Source organism: Leptodactylus fuscus, chromosome 5 (assembly GCF_031893055.1).
Source record: "Leptodactylus fuscus isolate aLepFus1 chromosome 5, aLepFus1.hap2, whole genome shotgun sequence".
Taxonomy (NCBI): Eukaryota; Metazoa; Chordata; class Amphibia; order Anura; family Leptodactylidae; genus Leptodactylus; species Leptodactylus fuscus.
Genome location: NC_134269.1, coordinates 128,007,611 through 128,028,384, shown reverse-complemented (window position 1 = coordinate 128,028,384; position 20,774 = coordinate 128,007,611). Strand labels below are relative to the sequence as shown.

General features: G+C 37.3%; 1 protein-coding gene across 1 annotated transcript in view; it reads right to left on the bottom strand.

The window, feature by feature from the left end:
- Positions 1-2,982: 2,982 nt before the first annotated feature.
- Positions 2,983-20,774, bottom strand: part of SLC13A1 (solute carrier family 13 member 1) — a 41,256-nt gene continuing 23,464 nt past the window's right edge. Inside the window, exons 9-17 of the mRNA XM_075274257.1 lie at positions 14,731-14,885; positions 14,135-14,254; positions 11,387-11,485; positions 11,200-11,301; positions 9,387-9,490; positions 8,342-8,451; positions 7,056-7,217; positions 6,803-6,940; positions 2,983-4,087 (exon numbers count right to left, since the gene is read on the bottom strand). Of these exons, the coding sequence (XP_075130358.1) occupies positions 3,920-4,087; positions 6,803-6,940; positions 7,056-7,217; positions 8,342-8,451; positions 9,387-9,490; positions 11,200-11,301; positions 11,387-11,485; positions 14,135-14,254; positions 14,731-14,885 (1,158 nt within the window). The 3' untranslated portion in view covers positions 2,983-3,919. The remainder of the gene's footprint in view (positions 4,088-6,802; positions 6,941-7,055; positions 7,218-8,341; positions 8,452-9,386; positions 9,491-11,199; positions 11,302-11,386; positions 11,486-14,134; positions 14,255-14,730; positions 14,886-20,774) is intronic.

Sequence of the window (20,774 nt, the reverse complement as noted above, 5' to 3'; positions counted from 1 at the left end):
AGAGCAGGAGAAGCTCAGCTGTTAGTTGTATGGGGAAAAAAAAATCAGTATAACTTGCCATTTATTTGATTATATCTCTTCATTCTTTGTTTTAGAAACAGTAATTGGGTCATATTTAAGAAAACTGTCTGAGCCTAAGGCCCCACGCAATGGGACAAAGTGAAAAGGCACTGCAGCGGAAATGCATCACAGTTTTTCACAGAAGTCCGCAGAGGAAATTACTTCAAATGAATAGAAATCAGTCCATGATGATGGACACACAGGTGCACAGCTCAGTAATGAGATACCTGTCTTCTAATGAACTGTGCACTTCTGTGTCCATCACATGACCACAGACTTTTTTTCCCCAACTTTTTATTTTTATGAATAATAATAGTATAACATACAAAGATAGAGATGCTATGTGCAACCATTGAAAAAGTAAATGATATAAAGGTATTTTGCATTTGGCTTTGTCAACAATATAGATAACAACCATAAACCAGAACTCCTGATCAGTATAGTACAATAAGATAAATGACACTTCTCAAGAGAATCACAGAGAAATATCGAAATGTGAAAATCATACATAATTTTCTGGACTTTTATGTTGCCCAGAGATTGGTAATTCCTTTGATATACAGTGGGTACGGAAAGTATTCAGACCCCTTTAAATTTTTCACTCTATTTCATTGCAGCGATTTTCTAAAATCAAAAAAGTTCATTGTATTTCTCATTAATGTTCACTCAGTACCCCATTTTGACAGAAAAAAACAGAAATGTAGATATTTTTGCAAATTTATTGAAAAAGAAAAACTGAAATATCACATGATCATAAGTATTCAGACCCTTTGCTCTGACGCTGGGTTCACACCTGCGTTCATGACTCCGTTCTATGGTTTCCGTCTTCTGCATGGCAGAAACCCTGGGGTTGGGGAGCATTTTTCGATTGTCCGCCTCAGGCAGCACTGAGGCTAGGTTCACCAATGAGTTCAAGACATTTGAAAGCCCGCATAGAGTCAAAAAACACATGAAGGACTCCCAGACTATGAGAAATAAGATTCTCTGGTCTGATAAGATGAAGATTGAACTTTTTGGCATTAATTCTAAGCAGTACGTGTGGAGAAAACCAGGCACTGCTCATCACCTGCCCCATACAATTCCAACAGCGAAACATGGTGTTGGCAGCATCATGCTATGGGGTGTTTTTCAGCTGCAGGGACAGGATGACTGGTTGCAATTGAAGGAAAGATGAATGCAGCCAAGTACAGAGATATCCTGGAAAAAACCTCTTTCAGAGTGCTCTGGACCTCAGACTGGGCCGAAGGTTCACTTTCTAGCAAGACAATGAACCCAAGCACACAGCTAAAGTAACAAAGGAGTGTCTTTGGAACAACTCTGTGACCATTCATGACTGGCCCAGCCAGAGCCCTGACCTAAACCCAATTGAGCATTTCTGGAGAGACCTTAAAATGGCTATCCACCAACATTCACCATCCAACCTGACAGAACTGGAGAGAATCTGCAAGGAAGAATGGCAGAGGATTCCCAAATCCAGATGTGAAAAACTTGTTGCATCATTCCCAAAAAGACTCATGGCTGCACTAGCTCAAAAGGGGGCAAATACTCAATACTGAGCAAAGGATCTGAATACTTATGACCATGTGATATTTCAGGGTTTGTTTGTTTTTTTCAATAAATTTGCAAAAATACATTTCTACATTTCTGTCAAGATGGGGTGCTGAGTGTACATTAACGAGAAATAAAATGAACTTTTTTGAATTTAGCAAATCGTTGCAATGAAACAAAGAGTGAAAAATTTAAAGGGGTTGTCCCATCACAAGGATCCTATCTATACTGCTTGTTAATGTGGTTTAAGACTTTTCCTAAATATAATGTTTCAGGAAAACTGCTTTGTTTGTCCACTATCTTACTTTATTCAATTCTTTGTGGCCACAGCCCTGACTTAGCTGCTCATGAGTCAAGTGATGTATCTGCCTGCTCTCAGGGGGAGGGGGAGGGGCTAAGTGCAGGGAGCGAGCCTGTGTTTCTAACTATTCCTGTGTCCACACCAAGTGACCTAGCTTCCTGTTAGCAGATAGGGGAGAGGAGCTGCTTTCATTTCTTCTGTTCTCCCAGTTATCAGGCTAGCTAATTCAATTGTGTTCATTATGGTAGAGACAGGCAGTCTCTGTATGTAACACAGAATGGAGTTGCTGCTGCCTGTACTTCATAGTCCAATATGGGTGGGCAGAGCTACACGCAAATTTGGGGGCGGAGCTAAACGACAGGTTGCATGTGAAACCCCGCCCACCAAATGATGCAAGAAACCAGGAAGAAAGAAGATTTTACAGCAGTAAAGACTGATGAGTATGCGAGCTGGGAATACCCCTTTAAAGAGGTCTGAATACTTTCTATGACACTTATGGGGAAAAGTTACAAAAATATAAGAAGAATCTAAGAAGAAAAATAGGGTTTTTTATCCAGAGGTGTCACGTTTGGGGGTATTTCTGTTTAGAAAGATTCTGGATCGACAAGACCTTCTGGTTAACTGAGTGTATAACTTCATTGAAGTGTGGTTGGCAACTGGATTCCTAGTGTCTTGTAATAACTAATTTTGTTGTCATATATCAATCTGTTCAACTCCTTCTGCTCTATAACAAACGGCCTACAGTTTACGCTGCACTGTCATGGTGACAAGTTCCATTTAAAGCACATTATATTAAGACTACATTTATATTACATGGTTTATGTTAAACCTCTCCTCCATGTACATATATACATTACATACTATGTTCTACGTAGGCAGTACATTTTATTTAAATATTGCAGTACTTAAAGTATACCTGTCACATGCAATTATATTATAGACCTAGTAGTCCAGATTTACTATCTAGAAATTGTAAATTTAGCTTGTAAGTCTGAATATGTGCCAAATTTACACAGTGGCTGATGCTGCATGAATCATTAGGCAAATCCTTACACATTCTAGTCTACGTTTATATTGCCGTCTTTTGGCTTATTGAGACAGAATTTTCTGACGCAACATTGGTGCATCTCAGTGAATTTGCGGTGTATCTTGATACATTTGAGCCACTCATTTGTAGATTTTCTTGAGTATCTATATCTTAGACACGGTTAGTAAATCTGTTGCATTGTTTGAAACTACTCCTGCTGAATAACTGAATGTCATTGTTGACTGACAGCTATTCTTTCCATCTTTCCATACACATATACAGTAGTAAGTATTTGTTCAGAAATAGCAAATGGGAGTAAGGTGCAGCTGAATACGTCTGGCAGTGGCTCATCCCTTCTTAGAACAAAAAGATTGTGAATGTTTAAATTCAACATGCTCATTTATCAGGGAAAGTCAGGATTCCCCCATACAGTTGTGTTGTTTGACTGGTCCTGCCAAGATTATTGGGTTTAGACTATGTTATTCTAATGTGTATAATTCAGTATAATTCAGTGGATCTGTATATCCAGCTGATCTTCCTGATAATCCAGAGTAAACTAAAACAAAATTTTTTTTTAGTCCTGGTGTAAGAGATCCAAGAGTAAACAATCGATTTAACTCCCTCTTTTCATTTTACTTGGGCTGAAGTCACAGCGTAGAACCATAAGGCAGAGTATCTTATATTTCCTTGACCATATGTAGCAAACATATTTTCCTAACATATATGTGTGGCCAGTCACAGGTTTATCATGAATTACAGATGTCACACACCTGTATCATTTTACAAATACATGCAAAATTGTAAAATGTCATGTTTTTGGACAAAATCCTCCTAATAAAGTCCAGTCAGTCTGCAGGCAACATAAATGATTAGTTAATATAGATTATCAGGGAGGATAATGTGCTCAAACCTGTAAGCTGCTCCTCATTGTCATACATAATGAGACGCCGACTAAGAAAACTAATGCAGTGTTTTCAAAATTTTCACAAAGGTGTAGTAAAAGTTGTAAGAAGAGCTGTGCTGTTTGTAGCCGCAATGATGGGTGCCCAGGATGGATAAACGTCAAGCCTGAACATTGGAATAGCCCATGTTGATATACACAGCATTACTACCATTACTCCTAAAATGTTGATGCCCAAGCCAGCTTTTACCTAGATTTAAAAACAAACAAAAACAATTACATTTTAAGATATAATAAAATGGCATAAAATTATCAAAAATACTTGTTTTTCCATGATGTATAAAGCAACTGTATACTTATGACAGCTCCTTTTTTGAGAAAATGTACCGTATGAATCATTCTAAATTGTTTTGATGAAATGTTTAATGTCAGACTGACCAGCCGCATTGGCAATATCTGCATTTAATATATTCTAACTGGTGTCTTTTAAGAAAATTTCTTATAGAGTTACCTATAGCACATTTAAACAAGTATAAATATGTGTATCATATTTATGTTTAATCTTAATTAATATTATGTGGTCCCAAAATTTGCCCCATGCAACATTTGAGTCATAAATTACTATCAAACAAAGCAGCTTTCCCTTCAGGTTATGAGAATGTGGATCCCATTACAACCAAAAAGTCAAATGACGATATGATGATAAGTTGAATGATCAAGCGCATTATTTTTTTTGACTGATAAAAACTTAAATTACAGTTATGATGATAACTGCAAGCTAAAAATGATTTCCATCTTTAATAGCTATGCTAAATAATTCTTATAAGCTTTTGGACTGAACAAGTGTTGAAATCACTTTCTTTGCTTCCATGTACATGGTACATATATATATATATATATATATATATATATATATATATATATATATATACAGTGCCTACAAGTAGTATTCAACCCCCTGCAGATTTAGCAGGTTTACACATTCTGAAGTAACTTGGCATTATGACATTTGGACTGTAGATCAGCCTGGAAGTGTGAAATGCACTGCAGCAAAAAAGAATGTTATTTCTTTGTTTAATTTTTTTTTAAATTGTGAAAAGTTTATTCAGAGGGTCATTTATTATTCAACCCCTCAAACCACCAGAATTCTGTTTGGTTCCCCTAAAGTATTAAGAAGTAGTTCAGGCACAAAGAACAATGAGCTTCACATGTTTGGATTAATTATCTCTTTTTCCAGCCTTTTTGACTATTTAAGACCCTCCCCAAACTTGTGAACAGCACTCATACATGGTCAACATGGGAAAGACAAAGGAGCTTTCCAAGGCCATCAGAGACAAGATCGTGGAGGGTCACAAGGCTGGCAAGGGGTACAAAACCCTTTCCAAGGAGTTGGGCCTACCTGTCTCCACTGTTGGGAGCATCATCCGGAAGTGGAAGGCTTATGGAACTACTATTAGCCTTCCACGGCCTGGACAGCCTTTGAAAGTTTCCTCCCGTGCCGAGGCCAGGCTTGTCCGAAGAGTCAAGGCTAACCCAAGGACAACAAGGAAGGAGCTCCGGGAAGATCTCATGGCAGTGGGGACATTGGTTTCAGTCAATACCATAAGTAACGTACTCCACCGCAATGGTCTCCGTTCCAGATGAGCCCGTAAGGTACCTTTACTTTCAAAGCGTCATGTCAAGGCTCGTCTACAGTTTGCTCATGATCACTTGGAGGACTCTGAGACAGACTGGTTCAAGGTTCTCTGGTCTGATGAGACCAAGATCGAGATCTTTGGTGCCAACCACACACGTGACATTTGGAGACTGGATGGCACTGCATACGACCCCAAGAATACCATCCCTACAGTCAAGCATGGTGGTGGCAGCATCATGCTGTGGGGCTGCTTCTCAGCCAAGGGGCCTGGTCATCTGGTCCGCATCCATGGGAAGATGGATAGCACGGCCTACCTGGAGATTTTGGCCAAGAACCTCCGCTCCTCCATCAAGGATCTTAAGATGGGTCGTCATTTCATCTTCCAACAAGACAACGACCCAAAGCACACAGCCAAGAAAACCAAGGCCTGGTTCAAGAGGGAAAAAATCAAGGTGTTGCAGTGGCCTAGTCAGTCTCCTGACCTTAACCCAATTGAAAACTTGTGGAAGGAGCTCAAGATTAAAGTCCACATGAGACACCCAAAGAACCTAGATAACTTGGAGAAGATCTGCATGGAGGAGTGGGCCAAGATAACTCCAGAGACCTGTGCCGGCCTGATCAGGTCTTATAAAAGACGATTATTAGCTGTAATTGCAAACAAGGGTTATTCCACAAAATATTAAACCTAGGGGTTGAATAATAATTGACCCACACTTTTATGTTTAAAATTTATTAAAATTTAACTGAGCAACATAACTTTTTGGTTTGTAAGATTTATGCATCTGTTAATAAATCCTGCTCTTGTTTGAAGTTTGAAGGTTCTAACTTATTTGCATCTTATCAAACCTGCTAAATCTGCAGGGGGTTGAATACTACTTGTAGGCACTGTATATACATATCACGTCCAGCATCCCATACATCATTGAAAATGGCCTACATTTGCGGGGAATGCGCCAGAGCCAGGGAGAGATAAGTAACAATGTTTTTTGTATCCTTCCAGGGCCCTGGGTCACTGATTATTATACTCAGGGTTTTCAAAAGATGCAAGAGTATAATAATTGTTCATGGGTGTCCATAATGGGGTATAATACTGTGTGCAGGGGCCGCTATGGGTCATAATACTATGCGCAGGGACCACTATGGGGTGTAAATTATGCCCTGCACAAAAAGTTTTCGGCAGGGGAACGAGGGGAGCGTTCCTCCTAACAAAAAAAAAACCTAAAAAACAAACCACAAACAAACAATTTAAGCACTGTATATAAATAGAAATATGATAATTGTTTTCTTTAAAACACAATAATGAACACCACAGCAGTAATATCTGCTTACCATATCCATGACCTGTAGATGACCATAAGAAAAGACAATAGCATTGGGTGGGTTTGCTACTGGAAGAAGAAAGGCAAAAGAGGTACATAGAGTTGTGGGGATGAGTATATAAAGTGGATTCACAGAGATTGCTTCCGCCTGTGGAAAAGATGACAACAAATTAAAATATGTATAAAAAACATGTATAATTTAATTGCAAGTACTGAATTATATACCATTGTACTGGCAGTTAAATATAGATTGATATACTCACTAGTGGTGCTAATATAGGTAGGAAAATAGTGATTGTTGCAGGATTGCTGGCTACTTCAGTCACCGAGGTCACAATTATACAAGCAATGAGTACAATAACCCATATAGGGAGCGAGCCAAGTGGAGTCATCTTGTTTCCTATCCACTGAGACAGTCCAGATACCTTTAAAAGAGATATATTTTAATCACCCTTAGGCAAGACCAGGCTAATTTTTTTAGACTGTTTTTATAATCATTTTCCTATATCTGTATCACTTTATGTCTATGCCTTTTTATATTTTTGTGTTATTTACACTTTAATACTGTGTACCTCCAGAAATGTCAGAGAAGATTTTTGGGGAACATCTTATGTATACACACATCTTTACATTACAGTTTGGATTATTTTCTAAATATATTTTGAGTCTCATTTAAAACAAATTTGCCATTTGAAAATAATACTTATTTAATTTGTACAATCCATATACAAAAACAAAATGGAACATAATAAATGGCTCGTGAAAACTATAGGGGAGATTTATCAAGCAAAATGCACCAGAATTCTGGCTTAATGTTTACCAAAAAACTGTCTACCATAATGCACGCCACATTTATCAAGTGTTTTAGACACTTTTACAGCTTGTCAGAAAAGGGGTGTGGTCAATCATAAAGGGGTGTGGTCTCATGGAAAATTGTGTGGCCTAAGTTGTGACAACGTACAACAAAAATGTGCTAGGAGTTTTTAAGCCAAGTAAGAAGGGATGTATTGTTAGATAACCAGCATCAGATATTTTGTGAATCTGATGCAGTTCAGGACTGTCTAGTCTAATTTGTCGGTTTTGTACAGGAAAATAAGCAACCTCAGAATCAAGTCCCCTTCCGGTACAGGGACAAAGTTAAAAAGGAAAGTTAAAATAGTTCAAAAGAAACTTTGAAAAAATAATTAAATAATAAAAGTAAAATTTCAAAAATAAATGATGTCCATTTTTAATAGCCATCTTACACCAGGGGGCACCCGTTATCACAGATCCACAATACATTTGAGTGAATGGAGAGATCCATGAAAACTGATAAAAATAGGACATACCCTATATTTTGACAGTCCATTAGATTGTATTGTAGAAATAATGGTCATATGAATAGACCCCATTCACTGACAATGAATTTAATGCTGCTGTTTAATGTCCATTAACAAAACTGACGTCACATGGCCATTAATCACTGTCATGTGAATGTAGCTTAATTCTGACACCTGGCCTCTGATCCTGACAACTCTTAAACCTTTCTCTGACAGGTAATCTATTTTACCTCACAACCTTCAGCCAATGCAAATCCACCACCAACAAGAATTCCAATATCCCATGGCATGCAGGCTTGAAACTCCTTCCAGGTTATCAGTGGAGCATAATCAAAAGTTCCTAGGACAAAAAGAAGTATATGAATTTTCTAGCTATAACTTTTAGATCTGTTTTATCTTATCTTCTTCAACTACTGCATCTAAAATGAAAAATGAAGCAATATGTAGCTATTGTCATTGAAAACACTTATCCTTTATGACTACAGTTCCTATGTAGACCAGAAAAGTATCCTGTGCCTGATCCTGATGTTATACTCCTTTCCATCTGTTTGTGCCATCCTATCAGGAAATAGTGGATGTAGAAGTGACTATGATTACAGGATTGGACAGTTTTTTTTTGTGGTTGTCTGCCCTAGAGATGTATCCAGTAGGTCTCCAATGAGTGGTAAGCACAATATGATTAGGTGTTATGTGGAAAGTTGCATTATTTTTTATTTTAGATATATTGGAACAATATAAAAAGTTGTGAAACGAAATATAGTTTTTATGAGTAACTTCACATCTCCCAGCATTGCCATATTTGCCCACTGTAGTCAGAAGTTTTATAGCAGTAAATCATTTTCAGAAATACTGTTCACACACTAGGTAGCTTCTGTCATGGAATTGTTTTTGAAAACCACAACATGCTATTTTCTATGCGTTTTAAACAGCACTTGAAACATTTCTTAGAATTGCTGATTTACAACAAATTTTTTGAAACCCAATGTTACTAAAACTGAAGCTTCTTTGAACCAAGGCATAAACCACAAGAAACAAGAATTTGTCCTATCCAGCCAGAGTCCTAGTGATCAGCTTACCATTGGTAATGCTTCATAAACCAAATGTTCTTATGTGGCAATTTTTAGAGATAATAATGTTTGGTTTGTCCATTGGTAATGGTTCATGGGTGAATGTGTACAAGAACACGATAATCCTTACAGTGTTAGAGGGGTATTCTCATCTCAGCCTTTCATGAATTGAAAGCATTTTGGAAAGGAATTGTAGAGAATACTCAACTGATTTTGCCAGCAATTTCTCTTTTCCATGGATATGCAGGAATGATAAAGAAAAGAATTCCCAAAAGCAACGCAGCTGTTGAATCGGTAGCATAGCCCTTGTACCTAAAAATGAAGACAATTGTGTCAGGCTCTGAACATTGCGGACATTTACAACAGAATAGGTCCATCCCACTTCTGACACAGTTTGTGTAGCCCCCTCCTATTCCTGAGCAATAATTTCAGCACCCAGTATGCAAATTACACTCCCTAGTGTCAGGTCAGTGGTCCCTATCTGACAGGGCCTGACCTACCTAATAGTAGGGCATATAATTAGTTATTTGGTGCAGAAATTAACTGCAATAATAGAACAGGAATGCTGGAGGCTAGAGAAAATGTTAAAACTGCATTGGATTCAGTGGAGCAACACCGATTGAAATATGCAAAGAGTTGAACTAGGTGGAGTTGGTGAAAGGTCTTTTAAAGAAATGCATTCCTTCTTCCTTGTGATCTGATAGAAAATTTACTTCGTTTCCTAGAAATGTATCTGCAAGATTGCAATAGTTCCTTGACTTGCCTGTCTATAAATCGAGCATTTGTGGAATGAGCTGGGATGCCAGCTTAACAAACTATTAGTGTGCAGGATCTACAGACCTATCTGTAGTATCGTTGGGCAAATTTGCCCCAGGATACCATACGGAACCTGTATGACATTATGTCCAACTGGATCTCATCTGGTATCAAGGGTACTAGAGCTTCCACTCAAATGTAAAGTGTTCCACTATAAACATATCCTTTCTTTCTAATGTTGTAATCATCATTAAATTCTCACATAGAAAGTTACATTCAGTTCCTGTTCCTACGTGGCGTTTTATTTTTGTCAAGAAGTCTATCTATCTATCTATCTATCTATCTATCTATCTATCTATCTATCTATCTATCTATCTAGACAAATTGTATAGCTATTGCACTTGCTGTAGTTCAGTATGATAATATGCCGTGTGATAACTTGCTGCAGCATGATCTCTTGTCAAAGAAGACAACAAAAACCACTGAAAAGCCATTAATAGAAACAAGCTAATACTCAGTGCCAAAGATTAACTTAAAGAGGTTGCCCAGTTTCAGCCCAAAAATGTTATTGTTTGTATAATGAAAAGTTGTATAATTTTCTACTATATTTTGTGTATCAATTTCTCATGGTTTTCTAGACTTGTTGTCATTCATTTACTATTTATTTCCAGGGTATAAAAATCAATCCATGGTCATGTGATGTGCACACAGGCGCACGGCTTGTTATAGTCACGGCATAGTGATAAGACATATGTCTTGTAATGAGCCGTACACCAGTGTGCCCATGACATGACCATGGACTGATTTTTATTCACTGGGAGTAAGCAGAATGAATGACAGCAAGCAGAGATCTAGGAAACCATGAGGAATTAATACAGAAAGTAAAATGAAAAATTCTATAACTTTTCATTATACAATAACATTTATTTTCTGAAATTGGACAAATCTGTCTGGTGATTGCTAATTTGCTTGCAGGTCCTGGGTTATTGCAACCAATGGACCCAGGGATTCTGGCCACGTCACAACCATTGAGTCATGTGATCCAAAGTGACCTTTAGCCTCTGGTTGCATTCTCAAGTCAAACTTTCAATTCTCTGTCATGTTGAATTCTGTAGATTGTACAATTGTCCTTTAGGATGTAGTGTCCATATAGTGTTCCAGTAGTGCAATGGAGTTTCCTAGGCTCTTTTGTATTTTGAAGGATTTATGTCAAGTATAAATCATATCAGAAAATAAACTAATATGCAGACTAGAACAATACTTACTGAGGAAATAGTGCAGACCACCCGGGTATAAATCCAGGGTCTCTAGTAAACCACAACAGAGCCATCAGAACAAAAAGAATGAAGGTCATAATTTCCTGGTAGCTAAATAAAAAGAATAATTCATGAATATTCACGTGCTTCATGTTTTACCAAAAATTCAAATTTATATATATGTTTTATGTCATACCTCAGAGGGCCAAGTTTTTTGTATTCATCCAAGATTACTTTTGCAGAAGCAATTTCTCTTTCAGTTTTTTCTTTGCCGCATTTAAACATCTCTTTAAAGCTTAAGTAAAAAAAAGAAAGGAAATATATTTTTACTAGCTTGTCAGTTATGTCCTAATGGATAACATAAAACTTTACTACATTGTAAATATACCCATATGGAGCATCAAAAATACACAAACATATGTTCAAAATGAGATGTTAAAAGTTACAGTTGTCAGAATATAGAGACTAAAATAAATTTGTGCTATTTTCAAAGTTTTGAAATTTTGTAAAGATAATAAAACATGACAAAATACATAACTTTGGCATTGGTCTGAAGGTGCTAACCCCCCAAAAATATGTAATTTTTACTGCACAGGGAATGCCGTAAAATCAAAACCCAGAAGAAAATGGGAAAAAGCAGTTTCTCTAATTCTCATCCCATTCTGAATTTTTTCATCTTCCTAGTACATCATATGGAATATTAAATGATACCATTATGAATTGACCTGCAAAAAATATGCCCTCATATGCCTCTGTGAATGGAAAAATAAAAAAGTTATAGCTTTTGGAAGGGTGGAGCAAAACTGGTAATAAAGAAATTAAAAACTGGCTGCATTTGGAAGTGGTTAAAGCAATGCACATTGCTCTTATAGTTCCCCTGCCTTTTTATCTTTAAAATGTATTTCACATTATAAAGGGTCCATAAACATAGACATTGCCTACTATTGTACTCTTCCATAAACTAAAAAAAAAAAGGAGCAGAGAATATACTCTATATATCTTGGAATAAAAAAAACCCAAAACTTTTATTCTCATGAATTCAGTATTCAGTATATTAATTAGTATAATTTCATATATTCAGTATATATATGGGATACATGGTATGAGCTTATGTACATGACATGTATCTACCGGTTGAGAAGGAACTTCCAAGGTTCTAGTTAATAATTGTCTTCTAGTGACATGATCTTCTCAAATAAGATTATCACCAAGTATATTATGTAATGAATCTGAGGATTAATGGAAAGAATTGCTTCCGCATAAAATAAATTAATACATTATGCTACTTTTTCTATATTTGCAATTTGGGAAATTGTTGCACGCTATTTTCCACAACATATCAATCTTTAGTTGATTATTATTACAGCATTTACAACCTTATCAGTCATTGATAGTAGAATGAACTAAGAACATGTAGAAAACATCCATTATGCCTTTTACATTCTTACTTTTATCATTAGTACTGGCAAAGTAAACCTCAAGTGTTAACATGTTCTGTATTATGCAGTGAGAACGATCTAATGCAAAGAGAAAGATGTACAATCTATTGTATAAGCTGTGGGCCTAATTAAGGCTGGATTCACACCTGCGCCCGGGTTCCATTTGGGGATTCTTTCCCCCCATTACACTTGAAAAATGCAGAGAGAAAAGTTCTGCAAGTGGCGGACCCCATTATAGAGTCCTCGGGTAACCATTTTTTAAGCAGATTGGGTTTCCATTTTTGAATATATATTCAAATACCAGTTCCATACAAAGTATTATCGATATGTCCCAGGGAAAACAAATATTATATGGCCAAGTTTCTATATTGTTCAGGAGCCAGCTTAAATGCAAATAGGCAATGAAGAGTTACAACTATACACTGAACTTTATACACTTTGTCAGAGACAAGCACTCACTACTGCTGTTAGTTTCAAGTCTGCTCTGTGTTGCCTGCACCCAACTGCACACTGTGATCTAGGGGCACCAGCACGTGTGCAACTAGATGGCCAGAAGAGATGAGGGAAGGTGAGTATAACTGTTTCTGCACCTCCTCTTGGTCTCCAATTATTATACTCTAGAGTCTGGAGAGATAGAGGTCTATAAGTGACAAATCACAAAAGTTCTCACCTCACCTTGCAATAATTGATTTGTAATGATTCATTCAGAAATGTACCTCATCCCAGTCCTCAAGATTCTTGCTTTTAGGTCCCCCCCCCCCCCCCTACGTGACACATTTCCATTAATTGAATTCATGAATTATTTGAGACTAAGCAGGTTCATGTGAACACTTATCTGTGATTCTTGTGCTTAGGTTTTTATCAATATATATGTGCGTTTGTTGAGTAAAAAAATCAGTATGAATTCATTTTATTAGTAGTTTTGAGAGCTGACAAATATGTTTATTTATATTATCCTTAATTTATGATCCCTGTGGCTACAATGACTCAGTGTCTAGCTCTTGACCTCTTAGGATAAGGCCACATGGGATGATACGCAGTGCTAAAGCGCTGCAGGAAAAAATGTGGCAGGAACGCATCTTAGTTCTTCCTGCAGCGCTTTGAACAGAAAGTTTGCAGAGTTTTTCTCCATGGACTTTCTGTTACCATTATATCTAAGGGAAAGCCGCTGGCGTTTCCGTAGTTTTATTTAACATGCTGTGATTTCCAAAACTGCGCCAGTTTTGTAAATCACAGCGTGTTTGTGCTGCAGATTTTAATGCAAAGTGGGCATGGGATTCACATGAATCCCATCCACTTTGCTGTTACTGTATAACACCACGATTTTTCCCGCCACGGGCAAATCACGGCGTTTCCGTCCTGTGGGACCCCGGCCGTAGGTTAGTTCCTTTTAAAAGGTGGGCAGCCTCATGCTACTGTGTTTCCAAGAATTTTCTTGTCTGTGGAAGAAAAGTTGGTGAAGACTAACTGAATATTTCTCTACATACTAAAATTGATATCCTTACTTCAATCCCAGGAACAGCCATTGAATCCATAACCATGAAAGTATTACCAAAATGAGGGTAATTGGAATGCAGAGAAGAAACCAAGTTCCAAAATTAATTTCTGTGCTCAATGGATAGCGACTGAAAAATAAAAAAATTACATTAAAACTGCATTGTGTGTAACAAAAACTTGTTTGATAAAGAACACATACGTATTTGATCTTGCTTACTTATTACTCTATATATTATAAAAGTGTTTGTCTGTCTAAACTCCTGAACTATATGACCCAAATTTGGCATACAGATAAACTGGGTTTCCATGAAGGATTTTGTAAACATTCAAACCTTGCCACAAATCACCAGATATGAGCTATCTCCAGCCACTGTTACAGTTAGGCCTTTTGCGTCAAATGACATATTTAAAAGGATTTCCAATAAAAACTGGTATAAGTGCATTGATAAATTTGTTCTTTGTATTTCTCTTGGTTCACTTAATTATGTAATTATTAATAATGTAATTATATTTAAATATATTATTATTATTATTATTATTATTATTATTATTATTACTATTTCTAATTATAGAAAAAAAATCATACAAATAAAATTAGGCTTACGTTTGAAACTGTTCAGCAAAAATCAAGTTTGTTGATGTTCCAGTAATGGTGGTGAGTCCCCCGATTGTTGATGAATATGCAATGCACAAACACATTGCTTTACACATCATGTGGTCCTTTTTATTTCTGTATTTCATTTCGGAAGTTGACGGAATCTGCAATAAAGAAAATAGATAATATTTACCAGAATAATCGCTGTTCTGTTACTGGCTGAGTCTCAAAATCTTATTGTTTGAAACTAAGCTCTCATAATATTGGAAATCCAAACATCAATATAAATACAGACTTGTGTTGACTTGTGTTGGTAGACGTGTTGCGGAAACACAATTTATTTGTTTCAGATTTTGCTGCAGATTTTTGAGCCAAAACCAGGAGCGGATTGAGCAGAAGGGAGAAGTATAAGAGCGTCCTATATATTTCCCATTTCTTTTGTAGTAATTTTTGTCTTTGACTCAAAAAATGCAGAAAAAAAGAAGGTTACATTTCCTCAACATGGGCCCTCAGCCTTAAAGTATACTAGAGGCAAAGACCCTTTGTTATAGCTATGAACATAATGTGTGACACCTAGGATGTCCTGTTATGTAAGCATTATTTTATGTGCCATATTTCTTGTGTTTTATTCAAATCTACTTTTATTAAAGGCCTCATAAACACTTTTTATCTGCAATTGCAGATCAAAAGTACAGTCACATTAATTTGTATATGCCCATACACATAGTAGTACTTTTTGGGGCTGTGTGTCCAGGTCGTATTGAAGAGCTGCAAAATATGGAACAAGTTTTATATCTGTCTGTATTTGCAGCCTGGTCCATTAATTTCAATGTATGGGTCAGTGAAAATCACAGGTGACACATGGATACCAATCCATGCTGTTTCTACTTGCTCAGACACTGAACACGGTTGTGTGCATGTAGCCTAACATACAGCAAGCAGAGTCAGCTTTGGGTAAATGCCAGGGCACACTTCTGATTTGTTCTCTGCTTTAGGGAATCTATGGCATAGTTCAGGGTAAATATTGAGGATGCATGGGTTTTTTTACAGCAAAGCAGAGAACAGCTGTAGGAAATCCCAGAGCATGACATTGCAGGGTGATATGACCTGAGGGTGAAGGGTCCTGCTGTAAGAAGAATCCCACAGATACATTTAAATTTCAGTCCTGGTGAATGGGATCTCTCGTATTACTTCACAATTATTAAGAGATAAGAGTCCCATAAAATAATATTGGTGCACCAGTCACCAGCTTTCAAAATTTTTTAACCAGCAAATGATGCACCATTTTTAATAAATTCCCTTTTAGTAAATAACAGACATACCATTTGGCATAAATGTAACTGTAACAATCCATGGAATACACTGAACACAATATCTATGATAAGTAATGATGTAAATAATAATGGTGCATTTGCTTTTTTAAAATGTAACCAATAATAAATGATAATATAAATTGATGCTTACTTATGTTACTTATAGGAAAATGGCTCCTAAGAAACTAAATTTGCTTTGCAAAAATCAAGGCCTCATACAGTAAAAATAAAAAGTTTTTGACTTTTATGGCTCTGTCAATATCACTATTTAAAAAAAATCAAAAAAATCTGAACAACTGAATAAATAGACTTTACATTACACTGCACAGGATTTTCTCTTTCCTTCACAAAATGCAATATATCGCAAGAAGGCTTGGAACGTTTTATACATGCTGAACTGAAAATAATGAGGTCAGAATTCTAACAGCATAAGAAACACATCTTATGTTATATAATATAAATGTAACACTGTTTCTTTTGGCTTTAGATGTAATTTTTTCATTAGCGAGATGAATACTGGATGGTATAAAAGCACAATACAGAATAGGAATCTAACATCGTAAAAGATAGAGATGAGCAAGTAGTATTCGATCGAGTAGGTATTCGATGGAATACTATGGTATTCGAAATATTCATACTCGATCGAATACTACTAGCTATTCGCAGTAAATATTCGATTCAGAACCAGCGTTGATTGTCCGAATGCTATACAGTGTATAGCATTCGGCAAATCAACACTGGTTCTGCAGCAGGCCCATCCTTGCTAGCTTGCTGTTATGAGGGAGCTTACTTTTTCTCATAGGAATGAATTGAATGAATTGACCAGCGTTGATTGGCCAGTGTACAGCATTCGGCCAATCAACGCCTTGTCTGTGAGGAGGCGGAGTCTAAGATCCGATTTTAGACTCCATCTCCTCACAGACGAGCCTCCAGCAGAGCCAGTGTTGATTGGCCAAATGCTGTATACTGGCCAATCAACACTGGTCAATTCATTCCTATGAGAAAAAGTAAGCTCCCTCGTAACAGCAAGCTTCCAGCTCTCCCGACTAGCAAGGATGAGCCTGCTGCAGAACCAGCGTTGATTTGCCGCAGGCTGGTCTTTGCTAGTCGGGAGAGCTGACAGCTTGTGGTTACGAGGGAGCTTACTTTTTATCAGCGCAACTACAAGCACTGTGCAGTTAAAGCACACGGACCCCATAGACTTTTTTCCCATAGACTATAATGGGATTCGATATTCGATCGAGTAGTCGAATTTTGAGGCTCAACTCGAAACGAATTTCGAATCTCGAATATTTCACTATTCGCTCATCTCTAATTGTAACTAAATAATCATTAGTTAAGGGATTGCAATTGATGCAACTCAACTGGACCAAGGAGAAAAGTCTGATCACTGTGTGGTCATGGTATGATACTGTTGGGAAATTGTGCATTACTTTTATATGGGCACTATATGATACTGTTTATTAGGACGATGTATGGTACTGCTTAATCTTTATATTTCATTGTCTATAAAAGCACTGTGTCATTCTCTTATTCTAGGACTATCTATGTGAGTACAGTGTGGCACTTTAAATTTTCTGCATTTACTCTTGGAATACTTCTGGCCTGCTGCCTTGCTACAGTTTGGTAAGTTTGCTCTGTATAAACAATAGATTTATTGTTAGCTACCCTTTTTCGGTGCAGATGTTAAAGGTCATACAAATAAAAATAATGGGCACCATGTTATTATGTCTCAGACGCGAAGCATCTCAGTTTATACTAGAAAAGCTAACATAGTATACATGGAAGGCACATCGCCCTTATATAGAAAAATATATAATTATCAATCTTTATTAGTATAATATTAAAAACAACTCATTCATGCATACTAAAGGCCACAAATAAATGCTAATGTAATAGACAAATATAAATAGGGTGTTCACATCACCACTATAACAATAAATTTGGCTAATAAAAGCTCATGCCCCAAATTAATGTTGCTATCTATAATATTTCTTGCCTTCTAAACATGTTACTATTATCCCTCACTATACATTATATGTATATAATCATGCTAAGTATATCTGCAATGAAGAAGAAAGCAAATGCATGCCAATGTATCAAGCACAAGAAAAAAGACTAATGAGCAATTATATAATAATTAGACTTGTAATGTAGTGGTGTACATTACCAGAAAGTTGTAAACGTCTTTGTGTGATCCAGCATGGCCAGCAGTGTGCAGCTCAGAGAGCCCCACGTAAATAAGAATGGCTGGGCCCCAAGGCAAACATTTGACATGGGGCCCCCCGACCCGAGTCTCTCCTCCCCAGCACAAACCGCATTCCTGCACACACTATTATACCCCATAGTGACCCCCCCACACACTATTATGCCCCATAGTGGGCCCCTGCATACACTATTATGCCCAATAGTGGCTCCTGCACACACTAATATGTCCCATAGTGGCCCCTTCACACAGTATTATGCCCCATTGTGGACCACCCATGAACAATTATTATACTCTGGGGGGTTTTCAGACCCCAGAGTATAATGATCGGAGATCCAGGGCAGGATACAAACATAAAAAACAATGTTACTTACCTCTCCTGGGCTCTGGCACAATCCCCGCTGATTTCAGACATCTTCAAAGTTGGTACCAACGTCACGTGGGCCAAGTCTGCATCGCAACGCATAACAGCGCCAGCCTGGCCTGCGTCACTATTCAGGCCCTTAGACATGAGTGCATGTTCCCTCACCTCCCTTGGCCCTCTGACTGATAGTGTTTGTGGGGTTTGCATTCCAGCAGCCTTACTTACTGATCCCTGCTCCTGATCATAGCCGGTATGTAAATAGGCCTGTTACCTGCTCGGGTTATTCTAGCAAGTAAGGGTCTATTAAAAGAAACATCAGGGGCCCGCTGGGTCCCCTAATGTCCCGGGCCCTGTGGCATCTGCTACTGCTGCTACCCAGGTAGTTACGCCACTGCCCTCAAGTATCGCCTTGCACTGAGGCTTCCTAAGGGGTAAGGTATATTAAAGGTCTTGTCTTTACACAACTTAGTTTTAGATGTCATCAGGAAGATATTATTACTTTACTTTCGAAAAAACTGTTTGTATTCACTAAAAACTTTCCTTTTCCAAAATAGTTTTTAAAGTTATTTAATAATAATTTATTTTATGTATGAAAAGATTGAATTATTAATTTTATTCTGTAAAAACAACAACAGCTGTTACCAATACAGCTTGGAAAGAATTGCTTGTGGGATAGGTGAAAAGGTAAAATGTGAAGCAAAGTAAGACATTATGTCTATGTATTTAAGGCTGCATTGTTTTCAACTGTAAAGTACAGTAGCTTGCTATATTTTTCTAATATAAGATTGTGCATAATAGCCATAAAGATTAAATAATCTACTTGGAAAAAAAATGTATAAATTCATAAAGAATAATCTCATGTGTTTGGACTTTGTCTATGTAGGACTGTAAGAAAATATAGTATATTAAGATGAACTCATTAACTTGCAATCTGCAAGTCAATAATGTCATAAAAGTACCATTAAAATGCTTGTCCAGGTTAAACTGATCTTTCTAATCTAAACAATCCACTTTGGCTACCTTCTAAATTACTTAGGTCACCAAAAATCTATATTTATTTACATCAGAGGCCCAGGGGGAGGTGAGGGAACATAATAAACACTGTTACTTACCTCTCCTGCACTCTGGCAGCCTTCATGCCTATTTGGTGGCATCCCAGACGTCATGTGGGCCAGGCCCAAGTCATGCGTAGCAACGCCAGACTGACTCATGTAATGTCTGGTCCAATATTGAAGACAAAAACAGAGAATGCACCGGAGCCAAGAAGAGGTAAGTAACATTGTTTTTTATATTTGCATCCTTCCCTGGGTCTCTGATCATTATACACTGGCGTCTGAAAAGACCCCAAAGTATAATAATTGTGCATGGGAGGTCCACTATGGGGAATAATATTGTGTGCAGGGGACATTATTGGGCATAATAGTGTGTGCAGTGGCCACTATGGGGCATAATACTGTATGTGCAGGGGCCACTATGGGGCATAATACTGTATATGCAGGGGCCATGGTGGGACATTTTACTGTGTGGAGGGGCTGCTATTGGACAATATACTGTTTATAGGGTCCACTATGGGACATTATACTGTCTGGAGTCCACTTTGAGACATTATTGTGTGTGTAAATGGAGTATTATATTGTGTGGGGGCCAGAAAAGGGGGTTCTATGCTGTGGAGGGGCCCAAGTCAAAAATTTGCTGGGGGCCCAGTCTTTGCTAGTTATGCCACTGGTTAGGGGAATAGTAAATTAGTATAATGCCACACCTTTGATGTATAGAGCATCTTATTAGCATGGATTAAAAGTTTTCTCACACCAAGACTCTACTTTGACATAAAAAAGGTATGTTTACTATGCTATCTATTTACCAGAATATATACCAAAGGTGGTATTTTGCATAAGAATAAAATTCTGCTTTTCATGAAAATGAAGCTGCAATGCAGAAAAAGAAAGACACCTTTGGAAAGTGGATGACACCTAAAGTCCTTCTGCTAATTTGCATAACAATAAAATTCTTATTTTATGCAAATAAAGCTGCAATACAGAATAAGAAAGACATCTTTGGAAAGTGGTACCTATAACCCTGCAGCTGTTTGAAGGGAAGCCTGAGCACGTACCTCTTCATTGTTTATATTGCATGCTATGTAACTACTGCCTCATTCCATTGTATGTACAAG